General features: G+C 46.0%; 1 protein-coding gene across 1 annotated transcript; it reads right to left on the bottom strand.

Moving 5' to 3' along the window:
* Positions 1–9,795: 9,795 nt before the first annotated feature.
* Positions 9,796–19,134, bottom strand: LOC309364270 (resistin-like). The gene is made up of 4 exons (XM_081901172.1): positions 19,042–19,134; positions 11,864–12,018; positions 10,859–10,936; positions 9,796–10,401 (listed from the first exon to the last, which is right to left on the bottom strand). Exons 1-4 carry the CDS (start codon positions 19,074–19,076, stop codon positions 10,265–10,267), a joined length of 405 nt encoding a protein of 134 aa, XP_081757298.1. The 5' UTR covers positions 19,077–19,134; the 3' UTR covers positions 9,796–10,264.
* Between the last annotated feature and the right edge of the window lie 4,813 nt (positions 19,135–23,947).

The raw sequence follows: 23,947 nt of genomic DNA, 5'->3' as shown, positions 1-23,947 counted from the left end.
GCTGACCAGCCTTCCCTAGTCTGTGGCCCTTCCAATGTTGTCGGACTCAAAGTCCCATCAGTTCCAGACAGCATGGCCAGCAGACAGGGATTATGGGAGTTGCAGTCCAAAACGTCTAGAGGACACCAGGTTGGGGAAGATAGGTGTAGATAGACAGTACTGAGCAACATGGACAAATGTTGGCTCCTTTCCTAGTAATTGTTTGAAATGGTAGCCTGTGAGTTGGAATCTCTCATTTGCTTAAACAGCCAAAACATCTATAGACCAACCTGCAACACCTGCTGTGCTTCCCCAGCCCCTTATAGTGAATGGGGTTATATAATGAGAGGGATTCTAGGTGCCCCTCCTTCTCCAATCACAACAAGCCTCTGAGGGTAAATCAAGCTTGGAAAAGGTTGGCACCTTCATGGCCTGACACAAATTGAACCTAGGCCTCCACTGTTTGTTTCCAACACTTGATCTGAAGGGATTCTCAAGCTTCTGATACTTGAAGCAAGGTTTGGAGAAGAGCCCTTCCCATGGTACACAGGGAGAGGGTCATCTTCTGTTTTATAACTAGGGCATGAATTTATTATAGGGACCACCTCTGTTTGGGGAACAAGGCAGACCTAAGCAACCAACCTCAGCCAGGTCCTTCAAAGATCACACCCTTTTACATGCATTGGCCCTTACTTTTGCCACTCCACTTATTTTGATAGTCTCATCCCCTCCAAATGAGTATTTGTCCTTCACCCCTGAGGCATCTGCTTTCCAGCCTCTTAACTAATATGGCATTATTTTTCTTTCCCCCACCCCGTCCCTCCACCCCCAATATCTCCAGTTTCTATAAATGAAGAATGAATGAATGAATGAATGACCACCTAGAATAGCAATCGTTCTCAGGAAGAAGCCTATGTTCTCTCTTGAATGCTTCTGAAAGGTATGAGTGGCTTCCTGATATAAAAATGTCCAAGTGTTTCTTTATTTGCTTTTCATCCTAAGCCAATTTTACCGAGAGATGACTGTCTCATCTCTTTTGGGGGGCTGCTCAATATTCTCTTCTTCTTCATTTTCTAATAAGGCACAGCATTCTCTCCATCCATTCCCTTCTATGATTTCTTTGGAAGAGCTTTTCATAGGCCTCTTAGTTCTAGTGCCATGGTGACACATGCTGGCATAAAGACCTCAATAAGCAAAGAGGCACTAAGGATGGGAAAGCACACAATGAGGCAGAGCCATATTGGTAATGAAGTATAAGGGCAGACGAAAGGAAGGGGAGAGAGTGGGGAAATAACAAAATGGGAGGAAGCCAAGTGCACAGTCCTGTTCTACTCTTGGACCACATTCAACTCCTTTTTGCCGTGCACTTACTGCATCTCCAGTGCTGGGTTTTTAACCCACGTTCACACAGCATGATCCAAAATGCATATGTATCCTGTACTGCTGGTTGATGCATCATTTCTCAAACCAGCTTCACACTGATTGGATTCCTTAAGCTCTTACTAATTTGTTTGTATAAACAAACAAAAATGAACCTCATACTAATTAAGCTGTACTGATGTGAACAGCCGGTGGGGAGCGAAAGAGCAGTAAAGCACCTCAGGGGGAAAACAACTGTAAGGCGGCAATGTGAACACACCCTTGGTCTCTGCCTCTCTCCAAAGCTTGCTTATGATGGAGCTTCTCTCTGCCTTCCTCAAATTAATTTACAACCAAGGTGTCTAAGCAAATGCCTGATGAGACTACCACAGCTAGTCCTTTTCTTAGTGGCTCATAAGAACTCATGGTGAGAATTCAATTGACCCTTCAAAAGAGCTTGCTTTTGATGGAACTTCTCTTCCTCAGTTCCCCTCAGGTTAATTTAGAACCAAGGTGTCAAAGCAAATACCTGCCAAGGACTACTATGGCTACCACAGCTAGCCTTCCAAGAAGCTCAAAGTTGCATACATGAACCATTATTATTTTTAATCTCAAAGCAACCTTGTGAGCTGGATTGTACTGCAAAACAGCAGCTCCCTCAAAAGGTTTGTGGCTGAGTGTCATAAGGACTTGAACCTGGATCTCCCCGGTCCTAGTCTGACCCCTCTAGAGACTGCACTACACTGGACTGCCAATGCCTCATGGATTGCTCAATCTCTGGGACTGTCTGATATCACCTTCCCTCAATCTAGATCATTGTAAATGATGGCTCAGTCCCCAGACCTGCATGCCAATGTACCTGCTGTGAGATCAGATTCCTGGATATCCTTGAACCTTCCTGCACCTGGGATTAGAGAGCATGTTTCTTGCAGGCTCCTCTGGTCTGGTCTATGGATAGAACAGAATGAGATAGTACAGTCTTCCTGGGCTGAGCTGGGGAGCCTGTGGTCCTCCAGATGTGCTTAGGCTACACATTGATAAATGTGTGTTGAGTTGCAAGGAGGGCATGAGTGATCACAGTCCCTTCAACCAGCTGAATGCTATGAGTATGCATTCAACTCATATTCAGAACACACCACTATGACTTGGCCCTATCTCTGATCCAGAGGTGTAGTACAGAGCTCCCTCACAGACCTTTTTGTAAAGTTGTTTGCATCATGATGTAAAGCCAGCAGGATCATTCTCAAGAACACAGACTCTCCCCCAAAGAGAACAGCAGACATCTGAGTCAGAACTAATCAGCAATAAACACATTACCAAACTGGCAAATTGGATGATTAGGAAATCAGCAGCCAAACACCAGGCGGGTTAGCAAGCACATCACCTGGCATGACCGTCTCTCTGGAGGGGCTTGACTAAATTCATCTAAAGATAAACTCACAAGGAGACTTTGCAACCCACAAAAGGCAAAATATTGTGTCCTCTCTGCATCATTGGAGTGGCTGAAAACCACTCTGCCAGATAAAAATTTTTCTTTGTTTGTTATAAATCTCTTGCCAGCTTAGATATCTATCTCTGACTATGCTATATTTTTCTACAAGAGCCCAGAACCATGAATTCCTGCCATAAAATTATATTCTCTGGAGGGCAGTGGTGAGGGGGAGTCCTTCAAACTCTGGTACTGAAGAGAAGGCATTTCCACAGAGGTTGGCTGAGGCAGCCCTCAGAATCGCATGCTGTTTGGCCTGCACAGTCAGTGGTGCCATCAGGACAGAAGTTCAGGGCCTCACTCAGCAGATTGGGAAGGAAAGCCCCCAAATTAGGCAAGACCGATTTACATATTTTGAAGTACATGAAGTAATCCACATTGCCATTTAAAGAAGGGCCCTCATATGAGACTGTGAAGTCCAAGATTGCCTAACTTCATCACAGCTTTTTTTTAAAAAAAAAAAAATTAAAGGGTGGAAGGGCTTCCAGAGATTGTAAAGAACAACAAACAAGCGTAGAGCTTGTTTTTGAAAAAGAGCTTTTTCCTTTTCTTGGGGTTATCCCGACTTTCTTGGTATAAGTTTAAGTCAAAAAGCAGCTTTAAAAAGATAGTAAGTTGCTTTCTAACAATGAGGCACATTGTGGTGGTTCAATCTGTCATACTCAAAAGTGAGGCAAAATTAAACTGAAACATTGGTAGTATTAAAAGGTACAGAATTTCAGTAGGAAGTTACAGAACACACATTTGTTGCAAATGAAGCAGTATGTCCACCCTGAAACTTTTGCAGGTACAAACAGTATTGAAAGCGGGATTGTGTATAACTGCCCTGATACCGCCATGAGTACAAATCATCGAGAATGCACACTTAAAAGGGCGGCTGGAGGCGCCATAGATTACTCCTATGTCTAATTCTTGTCACATCTTGACTCTTAACTGCTTCTGCTTCATGTAAAATGGACCATCCATAAAATATGTCACACTTACTAAAGCCTTTTATTTAGCACCCCCTTTACGCCTCTTTGAATTGTTTTGACAAAATCCTTCATTTGCCACAGCTTTGCAGTTTCCTCCTAGCCCTTCAATATATGGCATAGCTTATGGATGATTCCATAAAATGGCACATATCCTACAACACCACAGGAGATATTGCTAACTTCCTTGCCTTAATCACCCTAGACACTGTCCCCTGAGGCATCTTAGCACTTTCCTTGCTTCAGCCCCATAGCAAGAAAGAACATCAGTGCCTTCGAAATAATTCCTTGGTTTTCTGCCTAGGCGTGGAGACAGTGGAATCCTTTTGACATTCTCTGTGCCTGTGAGGCGGCTCTTATAAATAAGGCTGTTTAATTTCAACCTAATAAGAGGTAAGAGTTGAGAAGAGATAACTCATCCTAATTCAAGGAAGCCAAGAGACACAATTACCAAGTCTTATTGTGTAATAAGATAGACTGATGTCCCTGCTCTCGGCTTATGTTGCTGCACACGTCAGGCAGTGAATGGAAAGAGATGGTTGAGTGCTTGGGAGATAATGAATCTCCTGGGACCATTTTGTTCACAGAGAGACCTGATCTCATGCCCCAGGCATCCTAGGGCCCTGCTGGACAAAAGCAGGGCCTTATTTACAGGCAAAGAGCAGCTCTTGCTGATCTCCTAATGCATCCTAGGGATGAAGGAATAGGACAAAAAGAGAGAAGGTCATTGGCCTAGGACGAAAAAGTGGTGCTAGATGGATGAATAAGTCGACTCCTTAAATGGGCAGAACCCTAAATTCCAGGGTTATGACATGAGCACTGTTTGCAGTCAGCACCTTGATGCATTCCCAAATAATTATTGTGAAACAATGTCATTGCAGGCATGTCTAGTCACCATCTGGATGCTGAGATTGCTGCATCCACATCTTCCCACCACACCCATCTTAAGCTGAGCTATTCTCTTGTTTGGGCACAGCTGGTTTTTAGTGTCAGAGAATTAAGATGCTCTGAAGGAAACCTGTCTTGTACCAAGATCTCCCAGGTGGATGTGCATGGGTGATGACTTAAGCTGGCTCGTGGAAGCTTTACTGACTTACATCTGCACATTAGTTAAAGGGCAGAGTTGCCAGTTCAGCCTTCAGCTTTAGAGTTTTGATATACAGGAACATGGTCCACCCTCATAGGTCGTGCTTCTGGGCTTTGTGTAAGAGTTGTGAATCTATTTGCCCATAACAGACATACCTTTTGTCATTGTAACCACAATGACCAAGGAAGCTAATGAGCAAACTTAGTCAAGGAATGTTGATGCAATGTGTGTGAATGTCCACCTCTCGATTTAGAGCAAGGGTCTTAAAAGCAGAATAGGGAAATTAATTTCTTCCAAGGAGTTGTGGTTTTCTCCTTTCTGACAGTCCTAAAGCCTTAGACATGAATTTTAAATAAATGAATATTTATTTTTGCTGTAAAAAGAATAAATTCAAATCTAAAGTGAAACTGAGACTGCGGTCCTTATTGTAGATATTAATATTGCACAGCTTGAAGCAATAGGTTGAATAAAAATAGACTCCTTAGCATAAAAGCTGTCCAGACCTAAAATACGGTTTCAAAGCTTTAACAACAGAACTTGTTCCAAAACAGAAACAAAGAATGAGATATCCAAATAGTTGCATAAAATCATGTGCTTATCCAAGCACAGGTTCAGCTTCTTACAAATATGGAATAACTCCAAACAGACCTAAAATCAAAGGTCTGTCTCTGTCCATAGCCTTAATTACAGTCTTGAGCTTTTTTCAGGAGAGGCACATTTGGTCGCCTTCGTCTTCAGTGGCTTGAGAACAAAAGCTCTCTCATAATAGTGATTTGCAACTGCATACCTTACTCATGTGATCTAAGGTTAAACACCACATGACAGCTAGCAGATACATCCTAAGTTAATTATCAATCCACTAGGTGCTCAGAGAGCTCTTTAGTTTAGCTCAATGGAATTTTCCATGCCACTTTAGCAATACACATACAGAGCATATAAATATATTTTTGTCCATTTCAATGTACAATTAAACAATTACACTTAACAGTCCTATGCCCTGGTTCCTAGGTGTAAGCACAATTGAATTCAATAGAGCTTACTTTTAGGAACATAGAATAGCTGCTTTATATTGAGTCAAAACATTGGTCCATATACACTGACTAACAGGAAATCAGGGTTTCAGACAGGGGCATTCCCAGTCCTTCCTGGAGATGGCAGGAACCGACTCTGGGAGCTTTGGCATGTAAAAGAATGTTCTACCACTGAGCTATGGCTTTCCCCCTTTTATCTCTTTTGAATAGATGCACACGGCAACAGATACTTGATACTAATAATCCAAATCTTGAAGATGAAGAAAAACATGAAAAAAATATTTTTCAGCTAGCAATATCTGCTATCAAGGTTATGGAAGACACACATATCAAAATCAGCTACTGTAAGAAGTAGAAACGGGAAAACGAGCATGCAGTTTTTCAAAACATATACACATTTGGCCTTCCTTCTTGAATTCCACTAATATACATTTGGTTTAGGCTTCATCTTTCAGTTTGTGTTGCTGTTTGAAAGCTAATTTAGTTGTTATTTGTTGCTTATTAAGATTCTGTGTTGTAATGAGAGAATGTGAAAGGCATGGCAAGTGTGAAGATGAATAATTCAAAGTGGATTGCTTTGTACATGTTCGCATGCAAATGTAAAACTTGACTGGCATAAAAAAAAGACGATTCAGAAATAAAAAGGATATGGAGTCATCAGCGCTTAGCGTATGTAAGAGTTGTGCTGTTGTAAAACTTGTTGACCCAGTTGCTTTGCAACTGCGGGGGGGGGGAGTTACTCAATTCAGAGCACAATTACTCTCAGGTGCTGAGGTCCCCCAGTAGCTGCTACAGCCTGGAATGTGAAGCAGGGGCAGTGGGAAGGGAGCAAAGCTCACTACTAATGGAGAGTCATTTTCATGCAATTGCAGCTCTTGTTCTGGCAAGTGTCGGGAAGGTGCCATGCACTGCAATTGCTCAGAACGGTAATTCAGTTCTCTCCAAAGGCACTTATATGAAAAACATGTCCGATTAACACTGCCAAACTGCAAGAGAAAGGTAGGCTGTTTTCCCTTACAGCCTGTGTAACATTTTCATCCATCTCTGAGAGCCATTTTATATAGTATTCAATATGCATCTGCTTCATGGTATTCCTTCATATATCCTCTCAAGAGTTTTGTTTTGTTTTTTAAAAAACCAATAACGCAGCATTTTGGAAGTTGATTTGGGAACTCACCCACCCCGTTCTTAATTTTTTTCAAAAGTGGCTGTCAAAGTTGGAAGAAGGGTTCAATAAAGTGTGTACTACAATACATGTCTTCTGGTTCATGCAAATGATTGGAAAGCTGCTTTTTCTGTTCCCCCGTTATGTGGAATGCCATTGTTGTTGGGATGCAATAGGTGCCCACTGGAAACAATGGAAGACACCTATTTCCCAGCAAGCTTTCCCAGCTGGATGTATAGCTGTCTTTTATCTCTGTAACATATGCAATAAATATCAATGTGAGGAAATGCTTCTGTAGCATCTCGTTCCAGGTTGCAGCCCGGGATGGATATATTTTAGAATGATCATAGCTCCTTTACCATAGAAAAGTAGCACATCAGGAAAAAAGATTTACCAAAGCCCTGTCCTTGAGGCACTGGGGTATTTTAGGCAGGGAGCCCTTCAGTTTGGAAAACAACATAAAGGTAACACACACCTTTCCCCAGGTACTATGAAGTAGTACAGTCCAGAATTTTACCCCATTAGTCTGTCACCCAAGTCTTCTTCATACATTATAATAAGCGGGATTGTGGCTGCTGACCTCTCTTTGTCTTCCTATGCATGTTCAGCATAAAGTAAAGGTAAAGGTACCCCTGCCCGTACGGGCCAGTCTTGACAGACTCTAGGGTTGTGCGCCCATCTCACTTAAGAGGCCGGGGGGCAGCGCTGTCCGGAGACACTTCCAGGTCACGTGGCCAGCGTGACAAAGCTGCATCTGGCGAGCCAGCGCAGCACACGGAAACGCCGTTTACCTTCCCGCCAGTAAGCGGTCCCTATTTATCTACTTGCACCCGGGGGCACTTTCGAACTGCTAGGTTGGCAGGTGCTGGTACCGAGCAATGGGAGCGCACCCCGCCGCGGGGATTCGAACCGCCGACCTTTCGATCGGCAAGCCCTAGGCACTGAGGCTTTTACCCACACCGCCACCTGTGTCCCTATGTTCAGCATAATATCTAGGAAAAACCCACCATCATGGGGTAACCAACATGGTGCCCTTCAGATGCTGTGAGCCATGGCCAATACTTGGGAGTGATGGAAGTTGTAGTCCATCTGGAGGCACCATGTTGGCTACACCTGACATACACAATAAAACTTTTCTACATATGGGACTCAGCTACACATTTTAAGTGTGTTGTAAAGTGCATTATGCAAATGTGATACTAGATGGTGATGGTGAACTATTTCGATATATTTTTCAAAACTTTTTTTAAAAAAGCATTTTCACAACGTGTTTTTTTAAATATGTGTCTTGATTCCACCATGGACTCTCTCTATGCCATCAGGGTCAAAAGGAAAAGCAGGGTCTCCTACTGCACATGCAGTCTGTACCTATATAGGCTCTTTCACAAGTTATGTCAAAGAGGCATGATAGGAAGAACAAGGAAAGTGGGCACCACCCTCCCCCCCCCTTCCTTACGCACATTCATTATAATGTTTGAAGAAGGCTCTAAGTATTGTGTAGAAATGGGTGACGGCATACCGTCTTTATCAGGACAGAACATGTTCTCAATTTATTTCTGAAGTGATCAGTCAGATAATCTGAAGAACTCGCTTCCACATATCCGGGCTGACAGAAGCATAAATCAGCTCTTGTGTTCCCAGTCTCAAGATGAGCAGCAGTTCATTATAACTCTAGACAGGATATGGATGCATTTTTCTTTTTCTTTAGCACTTAGAAAGAGCCATTGGGATATGAGAATCAATACCAGGCCACCCTTTAAACCCTCCATAGGCAGTACATCCCAGATTTGTTACAGCATTGGTAGGCAACCTAAGGCCCAGGGGCCGGATCCGGCCCAATCACCTTCTAAATCTGGCCCACGGACGGTCCAGGAATCAGCGTGTTTTTACATGAGTAGAATGCGTCCTTTTATTTCAAATGCACCCCTGGCTTATTTGTGGGGCCTGCCTGGTGTTTTTACATGAGTAGAATGTGTGCTTTTATTTGAAATGCATCTCTGGGTTATTTGTGGGGCATAGGAATTCGTTCATTTCCCTCCAAAAAATATAGTCCGGCCCACCAAATGGTCTGAGGAATGGTGGACCGGCCCACGGCTGAAAAAGGTTGCTGACCCCTGTGTTACAGGATGACATCTATCCCATCTCAACATACCATATGTGTGTATAAAGATCTGCCTCATTACTACTGTGAGGGTTGACATGTGTGTCCCAAGTTGTGCTGCAGTTGGAGACCGTTGGATAGGGAACAAATATTTTGCCAGTGACAGTAGGCAGGGCCCTGTGAGGTGGGTCTACACTGCACTGGCCTCCCAATGCTCAAGTCGCTGTTGGTTACCAACAGGGGGGGTGGCGAGGTGCTGGAGAAGTAGGCATGGTGCACATGCAGCAGCGGGAGAAACCTGATTGGTTCCATCACGGCTGTGGCCACACTGCCCCACCCTCTCCCTCGCAGTAACTGGCAGCAACCCAAGCACTGGGAAACCCAGGAAGCACTGCAGCCCAACCCCAATCTGCCAAGGACCGCCTACATTTTCTCTCAGTAGAGGGTGAAGCCGTTTGGAGTAACAGCATTGACCTCTGCCTGAATCCTTGGGCAGCCACTGCCAAGTAGCGTAGACAGTTCTGAGCTCAGTGGATTGTTTGGTCTAACTCAGTTTCTCATCTCCAGACAGCTGCCGCTCCAGATCCTTACAAAGAAAAGATTCAGCAGAACTCTTAATAGGCAATTGTTAAGCGTGTAAGGACAAAAGAAGTAATTATAATTTAACAGTTTTCATGTTATTCTATTTTATTAAAGCAACTAGAAAAAAATATTATGATGGGAAGATCTCACACAGATGAAGGGAAGCAGTGGGGAGGAGGGGAGGGTTAGGTTGAATTTGGGAAATAAAATAATATATGGGACAGCAAAGGATATAATAGATTCTTATAGAATAGTAATATATTGTAACCAGAATAGAAGTTCAAAAGGGGAAGTAAATGTATTTTTAGTATTTTCATTATTGTAATAGTTGTTATTATTTCTTATCGGTAGAAGGCAAGGTTAATTTAGGCTTCTTTGTTTGGCTGTCTGTATAATATTCTTAAGTCAATAAAAAAAATCAAGCACAAGACTGTTCAGAAAATTATAGATGCAGATTTATGGAGCATAGAAGCTGCAGCCAACAGGCAGCCAAGGATCCATCAGCCGACAATACCCACTTTGCAGCAGCGGGCAGAAGTCCAGTCAATGTTGGCACACTGGCAGTGGCAGGCAGTATCATCACGAATATCCCAGGAACCACAACCCATTCCACAGGCACATCCAGTGGCCTTGTGACCTGAGGGTGGGGGAACAAAAGTTAGAGAGAGAGGCAGCAGAGCGTTGAGTCGCCATGGGATGGAGGGGGCATAAAACTCCCTTGTTACAATAGCTCCACTGGCTACAGGTCTGTTTCTGGGTCCAATTCACAGGAGAGGACCTTCTCAGTGGCTGCTCCCAAACTTTGGAAATCCCTCCCTAGAGAAGTTAGACTGGCTCCCTCCTTGTTGTCCTTCCACCAGCAAGTAAAGATGCAAGTGCATGCTGTGCTAATGATCCAGCTAAGCAACCCAACCAGCTGCCTCCAGCTCTGAGCTTATATATTATACTGACATCTACACAAAGGAAGCAGGGATTTGTGGAAATGTGTTTTGCATCTACCCACAGAGGGAGTTCTGTTCTTGCCCTTCTGGCCACCATGAGCCCACTTCTAATTTCCTCCCAATCTGTTCTCCTCTCCCAGCAAAGTGTCTCACCTGAAGGGCAGTGGGCATCAGCAGCACGTGCAAATGCATCTGTGCAAACCAGCTGGCTCTTCAATAGGACAGAGGACACTGCAAGAAGAGGCATGAGAGTTCAGGTTATACTACATGACATCCTTGCTCAAATAGAAAATGCTTTCTTTGTTCCTCCTGCTATTTAAACAGTTACAAGCAATAGGGAAATCAATCTGAAGCTGTGACCACAACATGCATTTAAAGCACATTTGTCCCCAAAAGAATCCTTGGAACTGTAATTTGTTAAGGGTGCTGGGAGTTGTAGTTCTGTGAGAGGTAAATTAGAGTTCCTGGGATACTGGGAGGAGGATGTTTTAAATGCAGTGTGTGTGTGTGTGTGTGTGTGTGTGTGTGCGCGCACACACACACACATTTAACCACAACAGAAATCCCACTCAAGTTAATAGGTGTTATGCCTCTCCAGGCCACAAAAGTCCCATTCTCCCATGGGATTATTTCTGACAGCAGGTCAGGCCAGGGGACAAATGCAACAATGATTGAACACTTTCATGTTTGGGCTGTAGGTTTCATATTCCACTTGCCTTTCTGAGGTCTCATGTTTATGTTTCACAGGAAGGCAAGGAAATAGGGTGGGAACTTACACGACAGGCAGAGAAGAATGGCTTGTCGGACCCATAGTTAAAAACACTGCCCTAATACCAGCCCAAGATTCAAGGCTGATTCCCATGAATCTTTTTGGATTTCTTGTACAACCTATATATCAGTAGAACCTGAAGATGTTCACGTTAACAAACTTTAATCTAGCAAAAACAAAAAACATATAAGGAGTTTTCTGGTATGAGTAATCAGATTATGGTTCAGGGTAAAACTTTGGTGATAACCCTGGGTTCCCAGATCTTCAAAAGAAGTCCTATGACTTTTAATTAGAAACAGACAGTCCTGGATGAAACTGGGAATCTTAGAATGACAATGGGGCACAGAGCTTCAAACATCATAAAGGGACCCTGGATCCTATCCAAATACCTTTAGAATCAACTGCTTCCTGGATCTTCTGGTTAATCTGACTCTCTGGAATACATGGATAACCACAGGACTGCTGATCACTTGCATGTTTTGCAGGAATTAAGACAGCTAAGAGAACGAAAATGATCAGTTTCATCATGATGTTGCAGAACTTCCTACAGAAGGGGGGTGTCAGGGAACTGACATCTAAAGCGCCGCAGGTGCAAAGGCTCCCTGAGGTTGAGAGAGCAGTAGCAGCGGAAGAGGGAACCAGTAGAGGGCGAGCAAGAACTCCAAGGGAAAGTGAGTCGGAGGGATGGCTCAGAGACGCTTCAAGCGAAACCAGTGGGGAGGTCTCAGGACCTCCTATAGGGACACCCACACCTCGACGGAAACTGTCACGCCGAGAGGCCAGACGACGTGTTTCCGTTAAGGAGCTTTTATGTTGGAAACGTTTCCGAAAGCAGCCACTTTCGGATTCTACTAGTGATTGACGCAGCCATGCTGGAGGGGCTCCGTCACAGGCAGAGGTTTGAAAACCTGATCAAACTCTGAGGGACTTGCATTTTACGCACAAGCAGCTCATCGTCCCATCACAGCAATCCGAAAGTCACCGAAAGCCAGCTTGTGCAGAGAGAAGCATCATGAGCAACCCAGCCGGAACCGGGGGTGCAGGAGCAGCTGGAGGGGGTCCAAGCCTGGAAGAAAGGTACAGAGCGTTGGAGATCCAGTTGGCGCTGCAAACGGCGAGGCTTGAGGAGAGGAGGGCTCAGGATGCAGAAAAGGGAAAGGAGAAAACCACCCCGCTCGCCAGAAAGGTACCAGGATTGGTGCAGAAATTCGGGGGGGATCCCAGGAACTATCATGCCTTTAGAACAGAGATGCAATACGCTCTAAACTTGCAGTTTGATGACTTCCCCGACGAGGAATCGCGAGTGGCGTATGTGATTGGCCATCTCGAATCCGGGGCGAAAGATTGGGTTAGACCCCTGATGGCAGCGAATAATGAGATCTTAAAGGACACGAGGAAGTTTTTTCGTGCCATGGACCTGATGTTTTCCAGCGATATTGAGCAGGGGGTGGTGCGAAGGCAGTTAATGGCTTGCCAGCAAGGAAGCAGATCTGTCCGTGAGTACTGGACTGAATTTACTATGCTGATTCATAAATTGGGGTGGGACCTATCGGCGGAGCCCATCCAAATGCTTTTCGAAGAGGGGCTTTCTTCAACCGTCAAAGATGAGCTTTCCCGGGGGCCCAGGGCGGAGTCTATGGACCAATTAACCAAATCTGCGCTGGCCATAGGAGCGCGCCAGGAGGCGAGGGCTTTGGAAAGGCGGGAAGGGAAAGGAGACCGTTGGAGGGAGTTCCGCATTCCAGACATTCCAGAGCCATCTTTCCCGCCGGCAGAGCCGATGGAAGTTGGAACAGCGCGGGCGCGCGCAGTTTCAAATCCCAGTGAAGGGCGGAAGAAGGAGGGAAAGAGCGCCAAGAGATGTTATCTCTGCCAACAGCCAGGGCACTTTGCCAGAGTCTGCCCACAAAGAAAGGAATGGCAAGGGATGGCAGGAGCTGTTGGGGGAAAGGAAGAGGAAAGCAAGGAGCAAGTAAAAGCCAACGCCTGGCTGCCACCGTCGGGGCACAGCAGCCAGGCCAAAGAGCAATGAAAGTGCCCATGCCAGAACCTCCCAGACCTGCTTTAGTGATAGAGGTGTTACTAGAACTGCCAAACGGACACCCACTAAAGGTCAAGGCGCTTTTGGATTCAGGCAGCTCCTGTAATTTCATGAGTAAGGAGTTTGCAGCTGAGCACCAGATACAGACCATCCCTTTAAGTAACCCCTTGCAGGTGACTACGATTGACGGCAGAGAGCTGTTGGGGGGAGAAGTTAGCCAACAGACTGTCCCGATGATAATGAGAGTGGCAAGGCACACCGAACAGATAGCGTTTAATGTGGCCATCCTGGGAGGAGCGCCCATCATTTTGGGGATGAGCTGGCTGGCGCTACACGATCCGCTAGTGGGCTGGCATCAGAGGGTGGTCTCCTTTGGGTCAGCGCATTGCCTAGAACACTGCAAGGAGGGGAAGGTCTCGGGAGGAGACAGAGTCACCCTAGCGGGGATGGAAGTGATGGGCAAAGGGAAGGTGCCCCCGCAATACGCAGATCTGAGCAACGTATTCAGCGAAAGGGAAGCAGACAAACTGCCACCGCATAGACCCTTTGACTGTCAAATCAACCTACTCCCAGGGGCCCAACTCCCAGTAGGCAAGCTGTACGCCATGTCAGACAGGGAGATGCAGGAGCTGAGGGAGTTCATTGACAAAAACTTGAAGCGAGGTTTCATCAGAGAGTCCCGAGCGGTGGGGGGCAGCCCAGTGTTTTTTGTGGACAAAAAGAACACAGACAAACCGAGACTGGTGTGTGACTTTAGGGCCCTCAATGCAGTGTCGGAGCCCCTGGCTTTCCCTATGCCCCGAATTGACGACATTTTGACCAGAGTAAGGAAGGGAAAGATTTTTACAAAACTGGACCTGCGGGGGGCGTACAATCTGATACGCATAAGGAAGGGAGATGAATGGAAGACCACCATGTTTACCCCTTTGGGAGCCTTTGAATACCTCGTTATGCCCTTCGGTCTACAAGGGGGCTCCGCCTGTTTTCAAGCTTTTATAAACCACGTTCTGGGACCTTTGCTCTATAAGAACTGTGTGGCCTTTTTAGACGACGTGTTGGTGTATTCGGAAGATGAGGAACAGCATGTGAGGGACGTTCGAGAAGTGTTGGGCAGGCTGCAAGCCAACCAGCTGTGGGTGAAACTGGAGAAGTGCCAGTTTCATACCAAGGAGGTGGAATTCCTGGGGTACCGCTTGTCAGACAAGGGATTGGCCATGGATCCAGGCAAGGTTCAAGCGGTACTGGAATGGAAGACACCGAAGACCAAGAAGGACGTGCAAAGATTCTTGGGGTTTGGGAACTTTTATCGGAAGTTCATCAAGAACTTTGCCCACTTGACGGCGCCCATCACCGACTGCCTCAGCAGCAAGAAGAAATTTGTTTGGACGGTGGAGGCGGATCGAGCCTTTGAAGAACTGAAAAGGGCTTTCGCCTCGGAAGAACAACTTCTGCATGTGGATTTACAAAAACCCATGAGAGTGGAAACAGATGCATCCGACCGGGCTATAGGGGCGGTCCTTCTTCAACCGGGGAGGAGTGCGTCGGAGTGGAGACCGTGTGCATTCTTCTCGCGGAAACTGAATAAGTCCGAGAGGAATTACACGGTGTATGACAGGGAACTACTTGCCATTCACGAAGCATTCCGGAGGTGGAGACATTTATTAATTGGGGCACAACACAAGGTGCAAGTGTGCACCGACCACAAAAATTTAGAGTATTGGAGAACAGCTCGAGTGCTCAACCAACGACAAGTGAGATGGGCACAGGAATTCTCCAAATTTAACTTTGAGATTTGTTATGTGCCAGGCCCAGAAAACGTTAGGGCGGATGCGCTCTCACGCAAACCAGAATATTGGGAAGGGGAGGAGGTGATCGAAGAGAGACATGTCATCCCGGAGGACCGCTGGGTGTGTGGGGCGGCGCTGGTGGGGCAACGGGAACTGGTGGAGGAAACGGAAAATGATGAATATGCCCAGGATAAGCTCAGAGGTCTCAGGGGGAAGGGCGAGAGCCCCGGAGGTTTTGAGGAAAGAAATGGGGCATTGTATTACAAAGGGGCACTGTATATACCCGAAGGTGAATTGAGGGGGAGAGTACTCAAGCAGTTGCATGATAGCCCCACGGCGGGACATTTTGGGCAACACAAAACCATGTGGTTGGTTACCAGGGAATTTTGGTGGCCTAAGGTGAGGGAAGATGTAAGGGAGTATGTAAGAGGGTGTGACCAATGTCAGCGAGCCAAAGGGGAAAGAAGGGCGCCGGCAGGGTTATTAGAACCTTTACCCACACCAGAACGGCCTTGGGAAGCGATATCAATAGATTTTATGACGGATCTGCCAAGGTCCAAGGGGAAAACAGCCATCATGGTAGTAGTAGACCTGTTAACTAAGATGTGCCATTTTGTAGCATGCTCACATGCAGTCACAGCGGAAGAAACGGCGAAGTTGTTTGTGGAACATATCTTTAGGTTGCACGGGGCTCCCTCGAGGGTGATCTCAGATCGAGGCAAACAATTTACTTCCAGGTTCTGGAGGAAGCTCATGAGCTTGCTACACGTGGAAGTTAATTTTTCAACTGCCCGGCACCCTGAAACCAACGGGCAGGCGGAAAGGGCAAATGGCATTCTTCAACAATATCTTAGGTGTTATGTCAATGACAGAGAGAACGATTGGGTCGAAAAGTTGGCGTTGGCAGAATTTGCCTACAATAATGCGGAGAATGTGTCCACAGGGATGAGTCCCTTTTTGGCTAATTACGGGTGTCACCCCAGGGCATTTCCAGGGGAAGGAGGGGAGAGATGGAGCGTTCCAGCGGCTGAACATTTTGTAGAAGAGATGGAAGCCATCCATCAGCAGCTCCAGCTCAACTTAGAAAGGGCCAAGGCACAATATAAGAAGCAGGCAGACAAGAACAGAAGGGAAGGTGAAACCATAAGGGTGGGGGATCAAGTGTGGTTGTCAACCCAAGGGTTGCCGTTCAAAGGGGGTTGTAAGAAACTGAGGCCCAGAAGATTGGGACCCTTTGAGGTGATTCAGCAGGTCAACCCGGTAGCTTTCAAACTCCGATTACCCAACCACATGAAATTGCACCCAGTGTTCCACAGGTCGTTACTGTCACCATACAGGGGGGGACGTGAAGGGGAGCACGTCAGGGGACCAGCCTTGGAAGAGAGGGAACGCCGCAACCATGTAGCGGAAATCCTCGATTCCAGGTGGAAGGGTAATCAGGTGGAGTATTTGGTGGCGTGGGAAGGGGAACCGGAGTCAGAAAACACCTGGGTAAGTGCAGAGGAAGTCAATGACGAGGTTTTAACAGAAACGTTCCACCAAAGGTTCCCGAGGAAACCTCAGCCTATAGCAAGGTTTAGGAGGGAGTATTTCGGCACCACCGATGAGGAAGAGGAAATGGAAGGGTTCGCGGAGTCGGAGTTGGAAGATGGAGTGGACTCTGATGACGAAGAGTACCTAGAGAGTAGGAACAGCAACAAGTGGAAGGAAGTGTTCGCGACGTCGGAAGATGAGGGAGGTTCTTTCAGGGGTTTTACCTCCTCACCGCCAGTAGGAGAGGAGACGGGAGGGGGTGAAGGGGGCCCTGGAGGGGAGGTGGATGTCAGGGAACTGACATCTAAAGCGCCGCAGGTGCAAAGGCTCCCTGAGGTTGAGAGAGCAGTAGCAGCGGAAGAGGGAACCAGTAGAGGGCGAGCAAGAACTCCAAGGGAAAGTGAGTCGGAGGGATGGCTCAGAGACGCTTCAAGCGAAACCAGTGGGGAGGTCTCAGGACCTCCTATAGGGACACCCACACCTCGACGGAAACTGTCACGCCGAGAGGCCAGACGACGTGTTTCCGTTAAGGAGCTTTTATGTTGGAAACGTTTCCGAAAGCAGCCACTTTCGGATTCTACTAGTGATTGACGCAGCCATGCTGGAGGGGCTCCGTCACAGGCAGAGGTTTGAAAACCTGATCAAACTCTGAGGGACTTGCATTTTACGCACAAGCAGCTCATCGTCCCATCACAGGGGGAAAGAGCAGTTATTTCAATGCATGAATCTCAGCTAAAGCATCCATGACAGACGGCCATGCCCCCAGTAGGGCAGGTGCTCTCCCGCAACCTGTTCACACTCACTCTTACAACCACTTCTGCAACCTATGGCTACATGTCATCACCACTTCCACTTACGGACATGGGTCTCTCAGAGTCACTAGAGACAAGGCAGAAGTCCTCTGTGAAATGCTACACTGGAGAATCCCCTAAGCCTGACCCCAAGGAGGGGCCTGAAACCCTGAACTTTCTGGTGTCAGCAAGGAACCTCTACATATGGACAGAGCCGTAGCTAGGTGATCTTGCGCCCCTGGCAGAACCATCCAGATTGCGCCCCCTAGCTATGGATTCTTCTTTCTGCCTCTCCTCCAACCCCAACCCCTCCACCCATTCAATTCACCCTCTATTAAAAACCTTTTCTTATGAGGCAATAATTGATATTTTTTTTATAGATGTATTTTTGGACATATTTAAAGCCGATTTTGCACACGCCCCTCTCCTGCGCCCCTGGCAGGGGCCCACCTCACCACCCCCTAGCTACGCCCCTGCATATGGATGAACAAACTGAAATGAAATCCAAATACATTATTAACCTAGCTTATGCATATGACCAATGTGGTATGAGGTCGGACTACCCCATAAGGCATGAGCTTGCAGCTTGAAGATGCTCCCTAAACTGGTGCTGCCTCTTAATGCTCAGGTGGGAAGGGTGACTGTCTACCTTTCTTAGCTGCCTCATAAAACAACCATGTCTTTTCCTGCAGAAGGCAGTCCAAAGCCACAGAAATTCATGCACTAGTGATATCTAGACTGGCTGTTGAAACATGAGCAATTTGTACCTGTTCTTAAAAAGTCTGAAAACCTCCAAGCCTCCATCCTTAATGCAACTGCCAGGTTGTGGTATGGAGGTGACCAGATAGAGCAGGCACCCCCAAACTCAGCCCTCCAGCTGTTTTGGGACTACAATTCCCATCATCCAGTGGGTGTAGTGAGAGCTAGTGTGGTATACTGGTTAAGAGCAGTGGACTTGTAATCTGGTGAACTGGGTTCGATTCCCCACTCCTTCACATGCAGCTGCTGGGGGACCTCGGGCTAGTCACAGTTCCCTGAAGTCTCTCAGCCTCACTCACCTCACAGAATGTTTGTTGTGTCGGAGGAAGGGAAAGGAGGTTGTGAGCCGCTTTGAGACTCCTTAGGGTAGTGATAAAGCGGGATATCAAATCCAAACTCTTCTTCATCTTCATCATCCCTGACCACTGGTCTTGCTAGCTAGGGATGATGGGAGTTGTAGTCCCAAAGCAGCTGTAGGGCTGTGTATGGGGATGCCTGAGATAGAGCTATTGGGCAGTGCTCACATAAGTAATTTCATCACTCAGAAGCATCTCTCTAAACCTAGCAACCAATATGGCACACAAAATATGCTGACATTGCTGGGGCCTGCCTACGATTATTCCCTCCCCCCCTTTACCTTGTCAAAAAGCACATACCTTGAGGAACTCAAATTTCTTTCGAGAAGTTGCATTCACTGAGCAAACTGCTCCCCTTTAAATACAGCAGGGTTGCAAAAGCTCTCATCCAAGTTTCAGAACATTTTACTCACTTGCCCAGCTGCACACTCGCACCCTGTCCAAAACAGGAACACCCCCAGCAGACCCCTTTGCACAACGTGCTCACAACATTTCCATGTTTAGGTCACAGAGCAGGCAGTAAAGGCACTGAGGCATACTTGTTGTCCAAAGCTCTTGGTGGGGCAACTCTACTATGGTAAAGTAATTTGGCAACTGGAGATTAGGACATTCCAGCGGTTTCCCCCTGGGCTTACTGCTTTTGTGATTCTTCATAAAAATGACAGCCTTGTTACTCAATACAGGTTTGCAAACAATGCGAGCACAGTTCATCTTTCATGCAAAACAACAGAGGCTATTCAAACAGCTTTCAGGAAACCAGAGTTTGAAGAAAGTTATAAGTGTTTACAGAGATGTTTTACAAAAGCAGACCCTCCAAGTGTCCCTATTTTCCAGGGACATCCCAGATTTACAGAAACTGTCCCAGTTACAATACCAGAATTTCCCGCTTTTCCTTAGGACATCCCTATTTTCATTGGAGAAATGTTGGAGGGTATGGAGTTATCCGACGCTGAGTCACCTGAAGGCAGCCCTATATAGGGAAGTTTTTAATGTTTAATGTTCTATTATGTTTTTATATATGTTGGAAGCTGCCCAGAGTAGCAACCCAGTCAGATGGGTTGGGTAGAAATAGCAAAATTCTTATTCTTATGGAATAGGACGCCCCTGTTTGTTCCTTATACACTGTAAAGCAGAAAAAATAAAACAAAGCATACAATAAAATGATTTAAAAAGTCAACAATAAACCCAGTGCTAGATCAAAACCAGCCATAAAATCCAAAGACAGACACAAATTAAAACCTGGAAACTAATGCAACAAAATCCGCCCCAGCTACAATAGCTAAAAACTAGTCAAACTGTCATAGTTCTGCCAAGAGTATAATCAAATCAAATCATTGATGTGAGGAGGTATTAAGAACCCCTCCAAGACTAGTGTGTGATGAAGAACTCTGCTGAAGAAGAAGAAGAAGAAGAGGAGGAGGAGGAGAAGGAGTTTGGATTTCATATCCCGCATTATCCCCACCCTAAGGAGTCTCAAAGTGGCTAAGATTCTCCTTTCCCTTCCTCCCCCACAACAAACACTCTGTGAGGTGAGTGGGGCTGAGAGACTTCAGAGAAGTGCGACTAGCCCACGGTCACTCAGCAGCTGCATGTGGAGGAGCGGAGACGCGAACCCAGTTCCCCAGATTATGAGACAACCGCTCTTAACCACTACACCACACTGGCTCCTCTACCATTCATCTACCATTCTAATCAGATTTTGTGCACAGAATAAGGAATGCAGCTTCTTATCGTACACCTCCAGCAGCAAAATGCCTTGGGCTGCTCCTGACTCCCTGTGTTTGTGGTGTTTATTTTAAATTATTGCTCCAGGTGCACCCAAACTCAGCACTAAAAATGAGCTGTATGTGTCTTTCTTTCCCTTCTAAGCCTGGTCTTTCTGTGGTCTTAAAAAGAGGGATGTAGGGGCTTCCAAAGGACTCTGCCACCTTTCCTCTAAAGCCTGATATCACTGTAATATTAAAGGGGGAGAGAGTCACGAATCCTCTCAGCAGCTTTGGGAGGTTTCCTCCTTCCTCTTTAAGACTGCAGTGAGATTGGGAGTAAAAGAAACTCTCAGAGGCTTCTCCCTGTCTTCCCTTTTAAGCCTGATATCACTTAAGCGAAAGGGAGCGAAAGGGATTTTGACATTGGGATTGCTCCTCTAATAATTATTAAATTATTAGATTATCAGGAAAGAAAATATGACATTCCTAAAAATAAGTTTAAATGGCACACATGACAACATATTTCTGCTATGTAAGTTGCGCCATTGTTGGGTTGCATTGGTCACAAGAAATGTTGCATGGACACATTTCACCATATTTTCATAATGCTAAGAACCTTAGCAAAGAAAATAAAGTTTAAACATATCCATTTTTATTTTCATTTGTTATGGGGGTGTGTTATGTGCTTTTGTGACTAATGTAACACTCAACCATTGTAAGTTTGTCATAAGCTCATCTGATTTTGTTCCTAACGTAACATAGTATTGTCCTGTCTTTTCACCAAATGAGAAAGCTAAACTATCAATACAATAATCAATACAATTAACCTATTATCTATTTTCTTGAAGAGGTCATTAACTGAACTTTAGGGGAAGAAAACAGAGAAAATCCGAGCCATCTTGTTGCTTTACTCAGATGTAAAATGCCCTTTTGAAAAACTGTTTGCCAGATTGTGAAGCTTTTGAAGATTATCTTTAAAATGATATAGAACATGTTAACTATATATGAAAATGAAAAATGAGTTGACATTTTCATGGAGGTACCTCGCTCTTTTAGATTTAAGGTGTGTATGCTGTGTGATTTGCTGCCTGCTTATATTGTAACTTTGCTGTTTGAAAGTGGCATCCGTATACCCTGTCATTTTCATTTCATGTAATAAACCAAGCGTTGTTTATTCCTTTGGCGTATGAGCCTCTTGGGGTATAAGGTTGAGGCTAAAAACACATTCATAATGGATGAGTGCTTTAAATCCAGTAAAAAATCCTAAAGTTCTTGAGAATGTGCATAGGAATACAGGTGAGTGCTGGGTTCAGGTGCATACCTTGTAAAGGTAAACGTAAAGGACCCCTGGATGGTTAAGTCCATTCAAAGACAACTATAGGGTTGCGGCGCTCATCTCGCTTTTCAGGCCGAGGGAGCCGGCATTCGTCCACAGACAGCTTTCTGGGTCATGTGGCCAGCATGACTAAACTACTTCTGGCGCAATGGAACACCATGACGGAAACCAGAGCACATGGAAACACCATTTACCTTCCCGCCACAGTGGTACCTATTTATCTACTTGCACTGACTTGCTTTCAAACTGGTAGGTTGGCAGGAGTTGGGACAGAGCAACGGAAGCTCACCCTGTCGTGGGGATTAGAAACGTTGACCTTTGGAATGGCAAGTCCAAGAGGCTCAGTTGTTTACACAGCGCCACCCGCTCCCTTGTAGTACCCTCTGCCTGCCCCCTGTTCCCATTAGACCTTTGCTGCCACCAGGCAGAAGCCATGTAAGCACTGCCACTCCACCCACCCTGTGTCAACAAGTTACTGCCTTTCTAATGTCTTTCTGTTGCTATCAAAGGGTTAAAAGAGTAGCAGAAACGCTCTAATCACTGAGCAGCTGGAGGTCATTAGGCTTCCAGGAACATGAGTCTGTATAAATAGTCCCCCTGTTTGTTTGTTCTTCCCCCTTCTCCCTTTTGGGTGTGTGTTTTGCTGAGATGTGTGGTTCGTCGCCAGGGTTGTTTTTTGGTGTTTTATAAATAAACCTTTTTTTTGATTTACAAACCGCATGCTCCAGGACTCCTTTTTGGGAAGATGCTGCCTCTCCTGCCCTTCTTAGCTGCTGCGCGAAATCCTCTGCCGTGGTGAGACTTTTAAAGAAGGAAGTGCACTGGGCATTTACATTAAACTAATTAAAGTTTAATGGGACAGGTTATGGGTGTTTGTACGTCAAGAAGGAGATAAGGAGAGCAGTTCAGAGTGATTTATGCAAGGACTGGAGTGAAGACAGAAGCGGTTGCCGACAACGAAAGCCTTCAAAGCAGCTTGAGTCCTGCAACGTGCCTAGAAAAGTTTTAAAGAGGCACTGCGCAGTTTGTACTCGCTGGAAGACGTCTGATTCCTCAAGGAGCCACCTCAGCAGCTGGGAGACGGTCTACAGGTGTGTGAGTATCGTTCCTAAGCCCCAGGGAGGATGGCAGAGTCCCAGGAAAGTTTTACTGTCCCGTTTACGCGACTCAATGGGAAAAATTGGCAAGATTGGAAGGCTAGAGTAAGGGTTTGGTTGCAAGCAAAAGAGTTGTGGAGCTGTACTGAAGCACCGCCTTTACAGGCAGCTGCAGACGCGTCTGCAGAAGCCAAAGCAGCAGCAGCAGCTTCACAGAAACGCGACAGGAAAGCCCAAGGTCTACTAGTTTTGGCAGTGGGACCAGAGCAAATGCCTTATGTTTCTGAGTTAAAGAACACGCATGAGGTCTGGACGGTTCTGCAGCGGTTAAATTCCAGAAACACTGCGGGGGCCAAGATCCATGCTACAAGATGTTTGTTTGATTTACGTCTCCAACCGGGAGCGTGTGTGAAAGAACATATTGCCAAAATGGTGTCTGCCTTTAATCAACTAAGACAGCTGGGCATTCCTTTCTCTATGGAGCAGCAGTCATACATATTGTTGTCTTCTCTTGATAAAAGCTATGAGACTCTAGCTCTAACTTTGGAAGCTATGCCTTCAACTGAATTAACCCTTGAATACATTTCTTCTCGGCTTGCGGATGAACAGGATAAAAGGCAAAGAGAAAGAGGTTTGTCTTTAAAGGGGAGTTATGCTGTGCCTAAGAGTGTTGATGCTGAGTTTGAGCACACAGTAAATGCTTTTGCAGCTAGACACTGTTTTCGCTGTGGTTCCCCTTCCCACCTAATCAGGAATTGCACACGTGAACCTGGTCAAGACAGCAACAAGGCCGTTACCCCTAGTTACCAGACAAGGAGTTCCAGGGGACGTCGAAGAAGAGGAGGAGGTCGTGGCTACTCCCACAGCACACAGCACATGGCTTCAGCAATGGCGTTGATGCAAGGGCGTGGCCAAGGCAGCAATCTACGCTGGTTGATCGACAGTGGTGCATCTCACCACCTGGTGGCGCCATCTAGTGTACGTTTGCAGAATTGCAGACATTTGCTAACCCCTAAAGTTGTGACAATGGCAGATTCAACTAAACGTTCCTTAGAGACTGTAGGCAC

This window comes from Podarcis melisellensis (genome assembly GCF_964234715.1).
Source record: "Podarcis melisellensis genome assembly, chromosome: 2".
NCBI lineage: Eukaryota > Metazoa > Chordata > Lepidosauria > Squamata > Lacertidae > Podarcis > Podarcis melisellensis.
Note: the sequence above shows the minus strand (reverse complement) of the source record. Positions and strands in the feature narration are given on the sequence as shown.

Excerpts from the sequence above, each read along its gene's own strand:
- LOC309364270 (XM_081901172.1), bottom strand. The coding sequence starts at position 19,076 with ATGCAACTTCTCGAAAGAAATTTGAGTTCCTCAAG. Across the intron at positions 12,019-19,041 it reads AGAAATTTGAGTTCCTCAAG|GAAGTTCTGCAACATCATGA; the intron begins GTATGTGCTTTT and ends CCCCTTCTGTAG. Across the intron at positions 10,937-11,863 it reads GGAAGCAGTTGATTCTAAAG|TGTCCTCTGTCCTATTGAAG; the intron begins GTATTTGGATAG and ends CTCTTCTTGCAG.